Genomic DNA, 16208 nt, shown 5'->3' with positions numbered 1-16208 from the left:
GAGCAATTTTTCCAAATCAATAATGTGCTTCGGAGCTGATTTCCTCCTTGGGCTTTGGGTGGGCTAATATGTGGATATGCTTGTGACGTGCCATCTTTCAATTTTATTAATGAGATGGTGGTGATTTTAATCATCTTTTTTTCCCCGAAAGAAATCAATTTAAATATACCTTTTGTAGACAATAGAGCAGTAGTAATGTATTCGATCTTGGACCTCCTCCAAGGCAAGCTCTCGGGTGAAAGGTGCCCCAACGAGTGTCGACTAATTTAAAATCATACTCTCGTCAATTTCAAAACTAAAAAAATGAGCTTGAAAGGGGTAAAATTTATGAGGTTTTTATAGCTGCATATTGTTTTACTGAATTTTATTTTTTGTTTGTAACCGAGTAATCAAATAGAAGGAAAACTAATTCTACTGGAATGAAGGTATGGATGGAAATAATAAAACTTTCAAAGGACATTATTGAGTAACACAAATAATTAATTAGTGTGATATCTAGTTAGGTGAGGTCTGGGTTTCGCCAAATCCACACTCGTACCCATTGGGGTTTCAAGTCCAACTTTGCTCCATGCAAGATCAGACTGGGTTCAAGTTTGGGTAATAAAAGTGTGCATCGGGTTTGGGTCTGGTGGAGATCTGGGTTGGCTGCCCATGATGTACTAAACATTATGTCTTGAAGGATTAATCAAGCTAAAAAAAAACATAATTTAAGGAATTATCAATGAAACATCAAATAATACTACAAAAAATTAAATCATAAATAACAAGGACTTGATGATTGTCTGTACAGCAATGATTCATAAAAGCTGAAAAAATACACTCTACTTAAAGTCAAATATAAAGACCCAAATTTATTCTAAAATTCATTATATTGTATTCCTTGTGCCTCTTTAAGTTATAAAATAAAGTTTCTTATGCTAAGAGTTTAGAAATTGAATGATATACATAGAGAGCTAAAATTATATATCTATACATCTATATATGTATGTATGTATCTATGTATCTAATAAATTGGATAATTATGCAGGTTATGGTCTAGGTTGGGTTAGGTCGGGCTTAAAAACCTTAAACCTAAACGTGAATACCTGATTTGAAAGTTTTAGGCCTAAATTTTAGACCCAGACCTAACCCATTCATTTTCAGGTCCAGGTCGGGTATCAGATTTGCGGGTTGGAGTGACAAGCTCTTGCAAGCAATATAGAATCAATCAAAATAAGTATTTTAGATAAATAAAAAAAAAAGTGTTTGACTATATGCTTCCTTTTAAGGTTAAATTCACTTAATAAAGAGGGTATAAGAAGATAATTTTAGAAAGCCTATGATTTTATTTTAGACATTTTTATTTCTATCATTTAGGTGAAAATTGAATTGAAAACTCTTACAATATGCACAACTAGTAGTGGGTTTGCAAAACAAGGGAAGTCCATACTTGATAAAAGGCTGCGAAGGATAGTGTTCTAGAGTGCTTAGCTTGATTCTTCAAGATGAGAATTTAATGGATGTGGAAGTGGGTAACAGGATTTTGTGTTTAATAGCAGCAAAAATTCAAACAAGTGGGAGATCGTAATTTTGGTTTTATGATGATCAAAAGACTTCTAAAAATTGCATAGATGATAATAAAAAAATGGACATTCATGCCAAAATTGTTTTTATATGAAGGAAACCTTTAATCAAATTCCTGTTTACGATTGCTTTACTAGTTTTCATCCAAGTCTCTAAAATGCGATGACAGGTTTTATAATTGTGTTAAAAAACCATTCCCATTTACTTTGTTTAAATCATTTTTATATAAAAAGGGGAAAAAGAAAAATGGCATTACATAAGAAATCACTCTTTTTATCTTGAAGATATCGAGTAATTAATATAAAAGAATATAAAATTGATAAGCATGCCTATAATCTTGCATTTTACTAATATATCAAGATGGTAAAATCTCTTAGTGCCTGTACCAAAGCTCTGAATTAGAACCCTATCTTCATATATTTCTAAGAGGGTTACTTGTCACAGTGCAACGCTCTGTAATCTCTGCCATGACATGAATATTAATATGTTTAAAGGAGGCTTCACAACATAGTCAAGGATCTGAAGAAGCCTTTAACACTCATAGGTCTTCACCTACAACACACATATTAATGCAGGTTCTCCTCCCTCCCTTTGGTATTTCTAAGTTTAACTTTGATGGATCCGTGTCTGATGGAAAGGCAACAGCAGGTTTTATTAGAAGAGATGAGCAGGGTCGTCTATTGCAGGCTTGGATGGAGGGCGATTCTGCATCTATTATAGCATGGATTAATTCTTCTTCATCCTCTCACCATGCAGGTAACCTACTACTGAAAGATATTTTACAGTGGAGGAGGGCCATGGCAGTGTTTAAGGCAACCTATTTTTTACTCTGAGCATTGGAAAAGGAAACTACTATGGATGCTGAAAGGCTGCGTAAAATGTTTATATCATATCTAGCCATCGGTTTCACTCACAGGTCTCGAATCAACTTCTAGATACCCATCAAACAATAATTATTTCTCCCGTGTGACACTTTGTCCGCTACCATCAGCTTTTTCCTTTTGTCGAGTCAATGTTACTGTACGTTGATCATTTGCATGCATTTTACTTTTGTCGTCGAGCTGAGCTGTAGCTTTGCGGCTCTAATTCATTGCACCTTGATTTAGTGAGCAAAAATGCCAATCGTGTCAAGAACATGACCCTGTGCCTGCAGTGCCAATAAGAAACCCAGGGTCGAGACAGAGTAGAGCTGGGGGGCCGGATTCTAGCTCGAGGCCACCCTGAAAATATTTGAAGGGGACGGGATTCCAACGCAATGTCTTATCTCGCATTTTGCATTATCTAATACTTGCCATCGTGAGTTTTTTTTTTAAATTTATTTTGACTTCGAAATCAGCAAGCCCTTTCTCCGCTCCACCGTCATCCCACCGAGGATCCAGATTAAGGCAGTTCGTTTTCGTATCCGCCCGATATAAATAAAAATAAATATAAATAGATGAATATTCGATCCATATTTGAATATTTAATTTTATTTATAATTTTATATAATATTTATAAATTTTAAAAAAATTTAATGACCATATTAATATATTATTAATTTAATTTATTATCTATTTAATAATATTTTTAATTTTATGGTCATAAAGTTTAATTATCTGACTTATATCCGTAGTTATATTGTTGCCACTGAATTCGGGACCGAAGTTAGAATGCAGCTCGAACGACTATGAAGTTAGCTAAAGATGAGCTGAGCAGGCTGGCCGAGGTACAAGAAAGTAGATCTTCTCCGAAAATGGATTGCAAAAAGTTTTTGGTGGAGGATTCTCTGATGTCTAAATTAAAATAAAAAGGCAACAGTGTGAAAAAAAGAAATTTCAGCAGAGTGTCGTTCTCCGTAAATTATATATTACCTACATAACTGAAGTCATCGGAACTGTCCCTTCATATAAGGAAGCGCGTTTTGTCGTTACCTAGGCTGATGTGGCGTCTACTGATGATGAGGTAACGGTTGCAGCGTTGTGAGTCAGTCCGCGTGGGTGACGTGCAATACTGGTCGGGCACAAGTTGTGATGCTAACACGACTGTAAGCTACCAAAACTGTAGGTTGCTAGGATTGTCCAGCCTTATCGGTACTTGCTGATTATTTTTCCTTGCTAATTCGCACCTCCACTAATCGGCTTTTCGGCTGGGGCCGAAGCTATTCTTCTCGGTTTATGTTCGAGGTCAAAGAGGTTGGGTTGGACTGAGGTCAAGATGTCCAATATTTCTCTCATTATATATACATATTTTTGATATTAAATTTATATCTATATCTATTTCAAATAAATATAAATATAAATTTTTACATTTAACTCATATTTAAATTTATATTTATATTCATCTAATAAAATAAATATGGCTCGAAAGAATGGTAGTTTTTTTTTTTCTTACGTCATCAACTATTGCTTCATACGTCGCAAAGATCCCGAAGCAATTTGAATTTTTTTTTATCTACTTGGACGGCATGTAGAAGCTATTGTACAATTCAATGGTGCATTTCATGATTTTTTTTTTCCTTTATCACGAATAGATCGTACATATCTAATATAAATAAAAGAATAAAAAATAAAATATTTTAAAATAGAGGCGGCAAGATCGCACCGACCGTGTGATCGGCTTGGAAGGGCGCACATTCTGTCGCGCGAAGGTACAATCTGAACCACCTCTCGGCACCGCTTCAACGTAACCATGGGTCTTCGGACACAGCGCGCGCGCGAGAGAGAGAGAGAGAGTATAACCGTAGGTCCATTTCCCTCACTTCCCTACCTAGAATAACACACCCGTTTCACCCCAATCACATCCAGAGCCAGTACAAAGTGAAAGCGAAAGAGACATTCCAAACCCTACAACAAAATGCCGTAGTTTCCTCTCCTATCTTCTCTCCTCTCCTCTCCTCACTCTCTTTTCTCATCTGGACGAGCAAAAGAGAATGGAGGAGAAGCAGCTCCAGTCGGCACATTTACTCCCACCTCCCCTCATTTTACTACTACTCTTGGAGCTCTCTTTAGTGAGCGCCTCTTCGTCGTCGTTGGACGGGGACCTGAGCGCCCTGCTGGCCTTCCGCGCTTTGTCGGACCCAGCGCAGAAGCTGGCGAGCTGGAACTGGTCGGACCCGGCCCCGTGCAAGACGTGGCTAGGCGTCTGCTGCGCCCAGGGCCGCGTCACCCGCCTCATCCTCGAGGACCTCTCCCTCTCCGGCCCCGACGGCCTACCAGCCCTCACCCGCCTCGACCAGCTCCGCGTCCTCAGCCTCAAAACCAACCTTCTCTCCGGCCCAATCCCCGACTTCTCCCCACTCGCCGCCCTCAAACTCCTCTTCCTCTCCCACAACAACCTCTCCGGTCCCATTCCACCCTCCTTTTCCTCTCTCCCCCGCCTCTACCGCCTCGATCTCTCTTATAACAACCTCTCCGGCTCCGTGCCGGCCACGCTGAATCGGCTCTCACGTCTCCTCACCCTCCGCCTTGACTCCAACCGCCTTTCCGGTCCCATCTTCGGCCTCGCCCTCCCCAACCTCCTGGACTTCAATGTGTCCTCTAATATGCTTTATGGCGCTATCCCTCCTTCTCTGGCCGCCTTCCCCACCGCCGCATTTGCGGGGAATCAGGCCCTCTGCGGCGCCCCACTCGCCAGCTGCCGCGACGCCGTCAGCGAACCAAGCCGCCCCGCCGCCAACGCCACCACGGCCGCTCCCGTCTCCCCCGCCGCGGCCGCTCCAGTCCCCCCTGCCGCCGCTGTCGTCGCCTCCTCCCCGTCATCCAAACCCGTGGCAGCGCCCCCCGGCCGGCCGACCCCCGGAAGCATGAGCCGGGTCGCCGTGGTGGTCATCGTGGTCGGGGATTTCGCCGTGCTCGTCATCGTCTCCGGCCTTTTGTTTTCCTACTTCTGGCGGAAATTCGCCAGCAAGAACCCGTCTCGGCTCCAGGAGGGGGAGAAGATCGTCTACTCCTCCAGTCCCTACGCCTCCCAGGGAGGCGTCGCCCCCGGCGGCTGGGGAGGGGGGTTCGAGCGAGGAAGGATTGTGTTCTTAGAGGACGCGCAGAAGTTCGATCTGGAGGACCTGCTCCGGGCCTCCGCCGAGATACTGGGAAAGGGCAGTTATGGGACCGCCTACAGGGCCGTTCTCGGCGACGGCAGCGTCGTCGCCGTCAAGCGCCTCCGCGATGTCCAGGTCGCCGGGAAGCGCGAGTTCGAGCACCACATGGAGACCCTCGGCCGGCTGCGCCACCGCAACCTCCTCCCCCTCAAAGCCTACTACTACGCTCGCGACGAGAAGCTCCTGGTCTACGACTACATGCCCAATGGCAACCTCCATTCCCTCCTCCACGGTAACCCCACCTCTCCCGGATGCCGTGACCTCAAAAAAGTGGCATAAATAACTGGATCTCATGCATTCCATGCTCTTTTTCGTACTATTTTTAGGGAATCGAGGGCCGGGGCGGTCGCCGTTGGACTGGACGAGGAGAATGAGGATCGCGGCGGGGGCGGCGAGGGGGCTAGCGTTCATCCACCAGGCGAGCAAGGCGTCGAAGCTGGCCCACGGGAACGTCAAATCCTCCAACATCCTCATCGACAAGACAGGCAACGCCCGGCTCGCCGACTTCGGGCTGGCCCTGCTGGGCCCCGCGGCGGCTGCGCGGTACAGCGGGTACCGCGCCCCGGAGGCGCCGGCATACGGGCGCCGACCGTGGTCGTCGCAACGGGCGGACGTGTACGCCTTCGGCTTGGTGCTGCTGGAGCTCCTCACCGGGAAGCCGGCGTCCGGCGGCGGCGGAGTAGTAAACCTGCCGCGGTGGGTGCAGTCGGTGGTGAGAGAGGAGTGGACGGCGGAGGTGTTCGACCTGGAGCTGATGCGGTACAAGGGGATCGAAGAGGAGATGGTGGGGATGCTCCAGATCGCGTTGCGGTGCACTGCGACGGCGTCCGATCAACGGCCCAGGATCGACCACGTGGTCAAGATGATCGAGGAGATCCGCGGGGAGGTGTCGCCCTCGCTCGAGTCCTTCGACTCGGTGACCGACTCTCCCTCCACGTCTGAGGACGCCAGCGCAACCACCGTCGGCGTCGGTAGCCAGTAGGGAGCCGTTAAAAACTATGTTTCTTTGTGAGCCGTTGGATGTGAGATGGAGGGTGTAAAGGGTGGGAACTTTTGCTTTTTGGTTTGCCCTCGGGAGTGTCGTTTGTTATGGGGGGCGGTGTGGGGTTTCGTTGGTAGTGACTTGTCTCAAAACGTACCAAGCAATCTGAGGAATTTGTACATCTTTGGCAATTCTTTACAGACCGTTGGATGGGCTCTCCGTGGCTGCATAAGACTCAGAGTTTTAGACCCACAGCTTGGTTTGTACAGCTGGGGCCCTGGGGGTAGCCGTTGGTGATGCGTAGTAGGTACGGAAGAAGAGACAAGAAAACGGTCCCCAGGGGAGAAAGGTGCGAAGGTTAGGAATTTGATTGGGGTTTGGTAAGTCAAGGCTCCAAATAATGGCAGGTTTAAAGAGCGGCTAGGGCTGCATGCGGGTCGGTCAGGCTCTGAAGCATTTTTTTGAGTCACCTCTAGATTTAATCTAGCATTAACTGCATTTTTAGTTAATTATTATATAACAATCTTACTCACTTATCTATTGGATTGATTTCATCTGCTGCGGTTATAAATTACGACCACTGATGCCCATGGAAACCCTTCTGCCGCCCGTGAGAAGCCAAACAAACGAACATGCCAACAAACAAGGGACAAGGTTGTATCTTTCGCCGAAGAAGGATTCATCTTCCTTCGCACGATAATCACACAATAATTAGATGATGAATGGAAAGATTTAGAGTGCTTTAAGAGATGTAAAAATGCTTTAGATCGAAATACGATCGAAATCCACAAAATATGATCTAAATCCAATAATCACATGCTGGAATCTTTAACCATTTATAGCTACAATATCATGGGAGTGCCAACATTTGTAGCTATAAGTTCGCTGGAGTGTCCAGATGCCGTGCTAAATATCACTAGTCAACAGATGACACTTTAAAAATTTCTTGAGTGACTTTGCTTGCGGGCTCCCTTGCTCAAGAAAGAGAACTCTTCAGTACTAATTTAGTAATAAAACCACGGTAAAGCGCTCAGTTTAGTATCATGCATGGAAATCTTCAGTTAATTCCACCAGTTCGTTTGTTAATCTTTGCGGCTGATGCCAATATATATGAGAGTCAGGAGCTTGAGAGACCCTCGGGAAAGAAATGGCGGTTCATATAATTACGTAGGTGCCATTGACACTCATTTAGGGCATCCAATGATGTGACAATAAAAGCATCATGAAATAATACTTATTAGCCGTTAAAGATTTTTGCACATGAGTGAATTTATGAAGTAACCCTTTGAAGCAGTACACCTTCACATTCTCAAAATTGAAATGTATTCGTCTTACTCCATGTATCTGGCTCTGGTGTCTCTCTAATCGCGTACACTGTGCACGGACCGCACAGTCATCATTCTCCTTTTCCTTTTCCTTTTCCAGAAGTTTTAAAGAACTAATGCAGGGTTTTCTGCATACATGAGTACATTCTGTTGAGGTTCTCCTACCACGCCAGAAAAGTATCCCCTCAGTTTGTAAGAGATTGAAACGAAAGCTGTGAGGACCAATACTGATCTATCTATAGATCTACAAGAGTTATCCACTTGGATAGATTTTAGATAGTTACGTAGGATCAAAAAATTCAGATAATTTTTTTTAACTGACTTATTTAAATAAAATTCTAGATTATTATAAATAGTATTAGAGCATACTCGATTCATAATCTATGCAGATTAAAAAATACTACGGCATAGGCTCATTTGACTGTCCTTATTGCGGTATTTATGATTGAATTTGAATAGATCTAGATCCTTTCGATGCTAAAAATTCAAATGTGGGATCATGCGAATCTGTGCGGATGTATTTTTAGTCCCACATCTATTATACATTAGGTAGATATTAGGTACTTATATATAACTTAGAAACCCAAATAATATTTTTTAGCTAATTTTTTTGGATAAAGTTCTAAATTGTTACAAAAGCTCTTTAAATATTTATAAAGTGCATGAATTGATCTAAAACAAGCCGAGCACATTCGACCTGCAAGCTATGAGTATGGGCAATTGGATTTTATATCTACATTAAATATTTTTCCTGGCCACTTGTTCAAGATTCTGTTTGTCCAGCCCCAAATTGTTAGCAGTAAGAAAAGAAAAAAACAATTGTTTTGGTAACCTAAAGTAGCAAGTCGAGGAGTACATATAATGAGACGTGCCATTTTTTTTGAATGCAGAGAACATTTATGAAGCAATATTCATAATTCAAGCAATCGGCATTTAACATTCATACAAGTGGGTGAACTGACATACTATTAAAGAGTGATAGGTAGAAATAGGCTATGCATAACCTAATTTATTAGCTCGCCTTCAATGTTCCTGCCTACCCATGAGTTCCACTTGCAACCACTAATCCACAGGTGGTATAACTCAATGTTTCTACAGTAGTTCTAAGATCATGTTGTACCATATCATTCTTACAATATGCTAGCCTTCGTTATGCCTGGTGATAGAGGAATCATTGGCTTGCAGCTTTAGGTCCTGTTTGGAGAAGCTATTGGCAGTAGAGCTATTAGAAGTAGAGCTTTCTGAAGCTGAGCTTTCATAAAAAGCTGTTTGTTGTTTGGTAATTATATTCTTAAAATGTTGTGGCACTTTAATATATGTTTGGTAAACCAACTGAGAAAGTACTTTTGATATAACAAAATGACCATAAATAACATCGCATAGTATTATACGACAGAATATAATTGTTACGGGGGAACTTAGCCACCATGCCCCACGTGACCGGCACGCGCGCCCAGGAAGACTACGGCTGCCCCTTGATCCGGCAATCCGACCTCGGGTCGGATATCTTCGGCTCCGCAGCCCGACCCCGAGTCGGCTGCCCCTCGATCCAGCAATCCGACCTCGGGTCGGATATCTTCGGCTCCGCAGTCCGACCCCGAGTCGGCTGCCCCTCGATCCAGCAATCCGACCTCGGGTCGGATATCTTCGGCTCCGCAGCCCGACCCCGAGTCGGCTGCCCCTTGATCCAGCAGTCCGACCCCGAGTCGGTTGCCCCTTGATCCAGCAATCCGACCTCGGGTCGGCAATCTCTTGACAACAACAGACTGTTCTCCTGAGGCACGCCGCGGCCCCCTGCTCCACTACTCCCTGCAACTGCCGAATCCGGCGCTGCCCCACGATCCCCTGTAACAACCGTACAAAGCGGAGCTCCACTATGCCCTGCCATGGCCGTACCCGGCGCTGCCCCACGACGCCCTGTAATGGCCACGTCAGTGGCAACCCCATCGTGCCACACGATGACCAATCCCCAGAAAAACCCCCCAGCCTGATATATATGGGGCTGGGGGGGAAGGAGGAGGGCAAGCAAGATTCTCCATAGCATCATCTTACCTGCTACCTCTCCTTCTCCTTCGATTCCCTCTAACTTGATCGTCGGAGGGCCCCCACTACCCCAGTGGTGGTGCGAGGCTTGCTTGCAGGTTTTCCGGCGGAAGGTGGAGCGCAACCAAAGCAATTCAAAGGGAACTCCGTTCACACCGCTGTGCCAATCGTTCTCGGTTTGGACCCCCAGCAACAGTTGGCGCTAGAGGAAGGGACCGGATCTCAGAGCGATCGTAATGGCACGGCGAGGTGGTCGTGGAGCTTCCAATGCTTCCGGTCGCGGGGCCTCTCGCGCCACTGGCCGGGAGGCCGCTGCATCTCCAACACGCTCTCAGCAACACTCCACCGCCCCACCGCCCATTCAGATGGTCGAAGCCGCCCAGTTCGACCAGCTAACCCAGCAGGTTCGCACCCTCGCGGAGGCGGTGCAGAATCTGCAGGGTGCGATGTCCCGGGCACCGCAGCAGGCTCAGGAGCCGCCGTTGCCTGAGCGTTCGCCTGTCCTCCTCAACCCGCGCTCCTTCCTCTCCCATGGGGAGGAGCGCCGGCGCGAGGAGAATTCTCGAGCACGCTCCATTCTGCCGGGACCTTCCCACCGGAGCTGCGCGGGGTACGAGAGGCGGGCCCGGGCGTGTTCCCAGACCCCCCAGTCCTCGAGGAACCCGCGCTCCAGTCGGTCCCCCTCTCGCCGCTCCTTGTCCCCCACCCACCGGTCGCGCTCCCTGGACCGGCGGGTGGACGATCTCCACCGACAACTCCAGGTCCTGAAGGGCCATTCCAAAGATCCCTTCGCCGACTTAGAGATCTCCTCCCAGCCGGCGCTCGCCTCGAGGATCCGGCGGACCCCGAATCTGCCGGGGTTCAAAATGCCGGCGATCGAGCCCTATGACGGGGCGGCGGATCCGCGGGATCACGTCGAGAGTTTCAGGACCCTTATGCTCCTCCACGGAGCATCAGATCCCCTTCTCTGCAAGGCTTTCCCGGCAACCCTCCGTGGCCCGGCGAGGGCATGGTTCGCCGGGCTGGAGGCTGACTCAATCCGGTCCTTCGACCAGTTCACTCGCCTCTTCATCACTCATTTCGCCGTCAGTAGCCGGCGGCGACTGGTCTCCGACTCCCTCTTTGATGTCCGGCAAAACGAGGGAGAAAGCCTGCGGGATTATATTACCCGCTTCAACAGGGCTACGCTGGAGGTCCGGAACCTGAGTCAGGAGGTAGCTCTTTCAGCCCTGAAGCGTGGCTTCCGGAAGGGCAGACTCACCTTCTCCCTGGACAAACGCCTGCCGCGGAGCTTCCCAGAGCTGTTGTCCCGGGCGAACCAGTATGCGGACGCCGAGGAGGCGGCCGCCCACCGGAGCAAGGAGGCCGCCGAGATCCCTCAAAAGCTTGGAAAGAAAAGGCGGAAAGAGGCACGCCAGAGGAGGAGCCCGACGCCTCAGCGTCGGCGCAGAAGCCCATCGCCGGCGAAGAACCACGGCGCCCCACGCCCTCGTTCTCCGCCCCGACGTTTTCACCGGTACACCCCTCTCCTGACTCCCCGGGCCCAGATCCTTATGGAGATCAAGGGGCGGGAGGACCTCCCGGCCCCGAGACAGATGCGGAGGATCCCTGGGAAGAGGCCCTCCCGGGCGTACTGTGAGTACCACCGAGACCACGGCCACGACACGGAGGACTGCTTCCAGCTTCGGGACGAGATCGAGGCTCTCATCCGCCGGGGGCGTCTCGGTCGATATGTGAGCGACCGACGTCCCCCCGCGGACCCGCGTCCGGCCGACCCGGCCCCTCCGGAGCCTCGGGAGCAGAATCGACCCGTTGCGGGCGTAATCCACACTATCACTGGGGGCTGCCCCCGGCCCGTGAGGAAAGCAGGGGGCTCGACGGAAGCGTTAGGGGCGGCCGTCGCAAAGAGGCAGAGGGTCGGCAATGTAATCACCTTTTGTGATGAGGATGTAAAGGGGGTTCAGACCCCCCACGATGACGCCATGGTGATCTCTCTCACTATGGCAAACTATGATGTAAGGCGTGTTCTTGTGGATAGTGGAAGCTCAGCTGATATCTTGTTTTACGAGGCCTTCCAAAAGATGGGCTTGTCCAGACAATTGTTGCACAAAATATCCACCCCCCTCATAGGATTCACCGGTGACGCTGTCCCGGCGGAAGGTGTCGTTGAGCTGCCTGTGACTGCGGGCGTCGCACCCGCAGAAGCCACGGTGCGACTCGGGTTCTTGGTCGTCCGTGTTCCCTCGGCCTACAACGCTATCCTCGGACGACCCGGACTGAACGCCCTTCGCGCGGTGGTCTCTACGTACCACTTGCTCATGCGGTTCCCCACGGCGGTCGGGATCGGGGAGGTCCGAGGCGACCAACCGACCGCACGGCAATGTTTCCTAGCGACCCTCAAAGGGAAGAAGCCCGCAGAAGCCCTAAGCGTCGAGTCCCTTGATGCCAGAGACGAGGTGGCCTTGCGGCCGAGGGAGCCGGCCGAGGGTGTGGTCGAAGTTCCCCTCGAGGAAGGCCGCCGGGACCGGGTGGTCCGGGTCGGCGCCAATCTCGACCCGGGAGCTCGGGCCCGGTTGGTGGAATTCCTCCGAGCCAATGCCGATGTATTTGCCTGGTCGGCGGCCGATGTACCTGGGATCGACCCGGAGGTCATTTCTCACGCCCTCAACGTCGACCCGACCCACCGGCCAGTGAAGCAGAAGAAGAGACACTGTGCCCCGGATCGGATCCGGGTGGTCGACCAGGAGGTAGACAAACTCTTGGAGGCAGGATTCATAAGGGAGGTGAGTTACCCCGAGTGGCTGGCAAATGTTGTACTTGTCCGGAAGGCGAGCGGGAAGTGGAGGATGTGCGTCGACTATACCGACCTGAACAAGGCGTGCCCTAAGGATAGCTTCCCGCTTCCACGGATAGACCAACTGGTCGACGCGACTTCCGGATATCAGCTGTTGTCTTTCATGGACGCCTTCTCCGGTTACAACCAGATAATGATGGCCCCACAGGACGAGGAGAAAACTGCCTTTATAACGGACCGGGGGCTGTACTGCTACAAGGTAATGCCCTTCGGTCTGAAGAACGCTGGCGCCACTTACCAGCGCCTCGTCAACAAAATCTTCAAAGAGCAAATCGGCCGGAACATGGAGGTGTACGTGGACGATATGCCGGTGAAGAGCCGCCAGGCAGACCAGCACATCGTGGATCTGGAGGAGACTTTCACCACCTTACGGAAGTTTCGCATGAAGCTGAACCCAGCGAAGTGCGCCTTTGGCGCTTCGGCCGGGAGGTTCCTTGGTTTCATTGTCAACCAGCGGGGTATCGAAGCCAACCCGGACAAAATCAAGGCCATCCAAGATCCTCGGCAACCCCGAGAATGCGGGACGGCTGGTGAAGTGGGCAGTAGAACTCGGTGAGTTCGACATCCGCTACCAGCCTCGACCCGCCATCAAGACCCAGGTGCTCGCGGACTTCCTCGCTGAGTGCACGGTGCAGGAGGCGGAACCTAGACCGCCGGAAACGCCCAGCCTCGACCTCCCGACCTGGACGCTTCACATCGATGGGTCGTCGAACCCCGAGGGTGGAGGGGCCGGGCTGGTCCTTACCAGTCCTGATGGAGTGATAGCCGAGTATGCCTTGAGGTTTGGATTTCTAGTTACCAACAACGAGGCGGAGTACGAGGCCCTAGTCGCAGGACTCAAACTCACCGGGGAGCTCGGCATCCGGCGTTTGAATGTCTTCACCGACTCCCAGCTGGTGGTCGGGCAGGTCCGTGGGGAGTTCGAGGCCCGGAGCCCGACCATGCAGAACTACGTCCGGAAGGTGCAAGCACTCATTCCCGACCTCGGCAGTGTCGACATCCAGCAGGTTCCCAGAAGCGAAAATGCCAGGGCCGACAGGTTGTCCCGCTTGGTGGGCGCAGAGGCGCACAACTTGTCGAGGGCAATCTACCTGGAGACCCTGGATGCCCCGAGCATCGGCGAGGCTGGAGCGGTGATGGCGATTGATCCGGAGCCGTCTTGGATGGACCCGCTCGTCGCCTACCTCGCCAAAGGGATCCTCCCTGAAGACGAAGATAAAGCTCGGTGACTTGTCAGGAAGTCCGCCCACTACGTACTCTATGAAGGGAGGCTGTATCGGACCTCATTTACCGCCCCCCTCTTAAGGTGCCTCCGCCCCTCGGAGGCGGCCTACGTCCTCGGCGAAGTCCATGAGGGCGTCTGCGGATCGCACTCGGGGGCTAGGTCCTTGGCGCACAAGATCATGAGGCAAGGCTATTATTGGCCTACCTTGTTGGAGGACTCAAAGGATCACGTACGGAAATGCGACGCCTGCCAGCGCCACGCCAACGTCCAGAGAGCCCCTTCTGTCCCCTTGGCACCAATCACCGCACCCTGGCCCTTCGCACAGTGGGGAATGGATATCCTCGGACCATTCCCCGTCGCTTCCGCCCAGCGGAAATTCTTGATTGTTGCAATCGACTACTTCACCAAGTGGGTGGAGGCAGAGCCGCTGGCCACTATCACGGAGGCGCAAGTCCGGAAGTTCGTGAAGAAAAACATCATTGTCCGATTTGGGGTACCCCGGGTCCTCATCTCGGATAATGGTCGACAGTTCGACAACAAGCATTTCCGTGACTTCTGCGAGGAATTCGGGATCGAGTATCGGTTCACATCTGTGTCGCATCCCCAAACCAACGGTGAGGCCGAGGTGACAAACCGGACAATCCTCCAAGGAATTAAGGCGCGAATCGGTCGGACGGGGCAAGCTTGGGTCGAAGAACTCGAGAACATCCTTTGGGCGTATCGGACCACGCATCGGACCCCTACCGGGGAGACGCCTTTCAGCCTAACCTATGGCACGGAAGCGGTTGTCCCCGTGGAGCTCGGACTCCCCTCGCCCCGGGTGGCTACGCATCGACCCGAGGCCAATTCGGAGCAACTCCGAGGAAACTTGGACCTCTTGGAAGAAGCGAGGGAAATGGCGCAGGTTCGGATGGCGATGTATCAGCGGAGGGTGGCCCGATATTATAACTCTAAGGTCCGACCAAAACTTTTCAGAATCGGAGATCTGGTGCTAAGGCGAGCCAAAGCATCTCAACCCACGGAAGGTGGGAAGCTGGCGCCCAATTGGGAAGGCCCGTATAGGGTTCGCTGGGTAAACCGACCTGACTCCTACCAGTTGGAGGCCCTAGATGGTCGAGAAATTCCAAGGAGCTGGAATTCCGCTAACCTACGGGTGTATTACCAGTAGAAAGACAAAGCCAGAAAGACAGTTCAAAAAATGTATAGTCCTTTTCATTTCAATAATTCCTGGTCACAATGGCGTGTTCGTGTGATTACAAAGAATTCCCAGAGGGGGATTGGGGAGTAAAGAAAGTAAGGAAGATGTGGGGACTCCGTAGAGTTGAAGATCCGGGATCCCGAACCCTCCACCCGAAGCAGCTGCAATCCCACCGGGCGTGGGTGCTTCTCCCCGGAGGCGCCATCGACGCCTCACGCAAAAGACGAAGAGCCGGCGCGGACGAAGAAGAAGTGGACGAAGAAGGAGTTCACACTGCTCCTAGAGGAACGCCACCTCCAAAGGATATTCCGGCCCCCCCAAGAGACGGGGAGGGAAGGAATATAAGGGAGAAGAGCGCGAGGAGGCGCGATCCCGGATGAAGCGTCTGGCGCAGAGCTCAATCGGGAGGTGGGACGGAAAAGAGGGGGGATGTGATCCCGGATGAAACGCCTAGAGCGGAGTTCCACCGGGGAGAATCTCCCCGTTGATCCCAGATGAAACGGCTAGTTGGCGGAAGTCGCGAGGGGCGCACCTCCCGTTCTTCCGGCAGGGGCTTCCCAGCCACGCACCGGAGAGGAGGTCCACGATCCATGGCAACCTAAACAGCTCCGGCTTGGCAGGCTCCACCGCACCTGCACTTATATTTATAGCCAAACTGTGGCCCCCCGGTCGTTCCGATGCGGGTGGCTCCAATAAATGCGGGCGCATCGAATCCGGAGCCGTTCCGGCTCTCGAGGCGTATCCTCCCACGACCTCCTAAGCGTCGTTCTCCTTAATTGCATTTTTCATGCAGGACACTCCGGGCGGCGTGTATCCCACGGCACACGTATCTCCGCACGCGCCCAGGCCGCATCCGCCTCGAAGAACGCGCGTATCGCGGCCGCTTAACTGGCACTCCTCGTAAGCAGCAACTGGCCGATCCGATTTCTCAGGTAACGCCTCA

The 16208-nt window shown here is 50.7% G+C and overlaps 1 protein-coding gene across 1 annotated transcript; it reads left to right on the top strand.

The window, feature by feature from the left end:
• Positions 1-4051: 4051 nt before the first annotated feature.
• On the top strand, positions 4052-6818 carry LOC103718828 (probable leucine-rich repeat receptor-like protein kinase At1g68400). The gene is made up of 2 exons (XM_008807817.3): positions 4052-5870; positions 5965-6818. The coding sequence occupies exons 1-2, from the start codon at positions 4472-4474 to the stop codon at positions 6618-6620; spliced, it is 2055 nt and encodes a 684-aa protein (XP_008806039.2). The 5' UTR covers positions 4052-4471; the 3' UTR covers positions 6621-6818.
• The last annotated feature ends 9390 nt before the right edge of the window (positions 6819-16208 follow it).

Source organism: Phoenix dactylifera, chromosome 9, assembly GCF_009389715.1.
Source record: "Phoenix dactylifera cultivar Barhee BC4 chromosome 9, palm_55x_up_171113_PBpolish2nd_filt_p, whole genome shotgun sequence".
Lineage (NCBI taxonomy): Eukaryota > Viridiplantae > Streptophyta > Magnoliopsida > Arecales > Arecaceae > Phoenix > Phoenix dactylifera.
This window is presented reverse-complemented; position numbering and strand designations above follow the sequence as displayed.

What these genes read in the sequence shown, in the direction of transcription:
- LOC103718828 (XM_008807817.3), top strand. Translation starts at nt 4,472, where the DNA reads ATGGAGGAGAAGCAGCTCCAGTCGGCACATTTACTCCCACCTCCCCTC. An exon ending in CCTCCATTCCCTCCTCCACG is followed by an intron (nt 5,871 to 5,964) that starts GTAACCCCACCT and finishes TACTATTTTTAG; the next exon opens with GGAATCGAGGGCCGGGGCGG.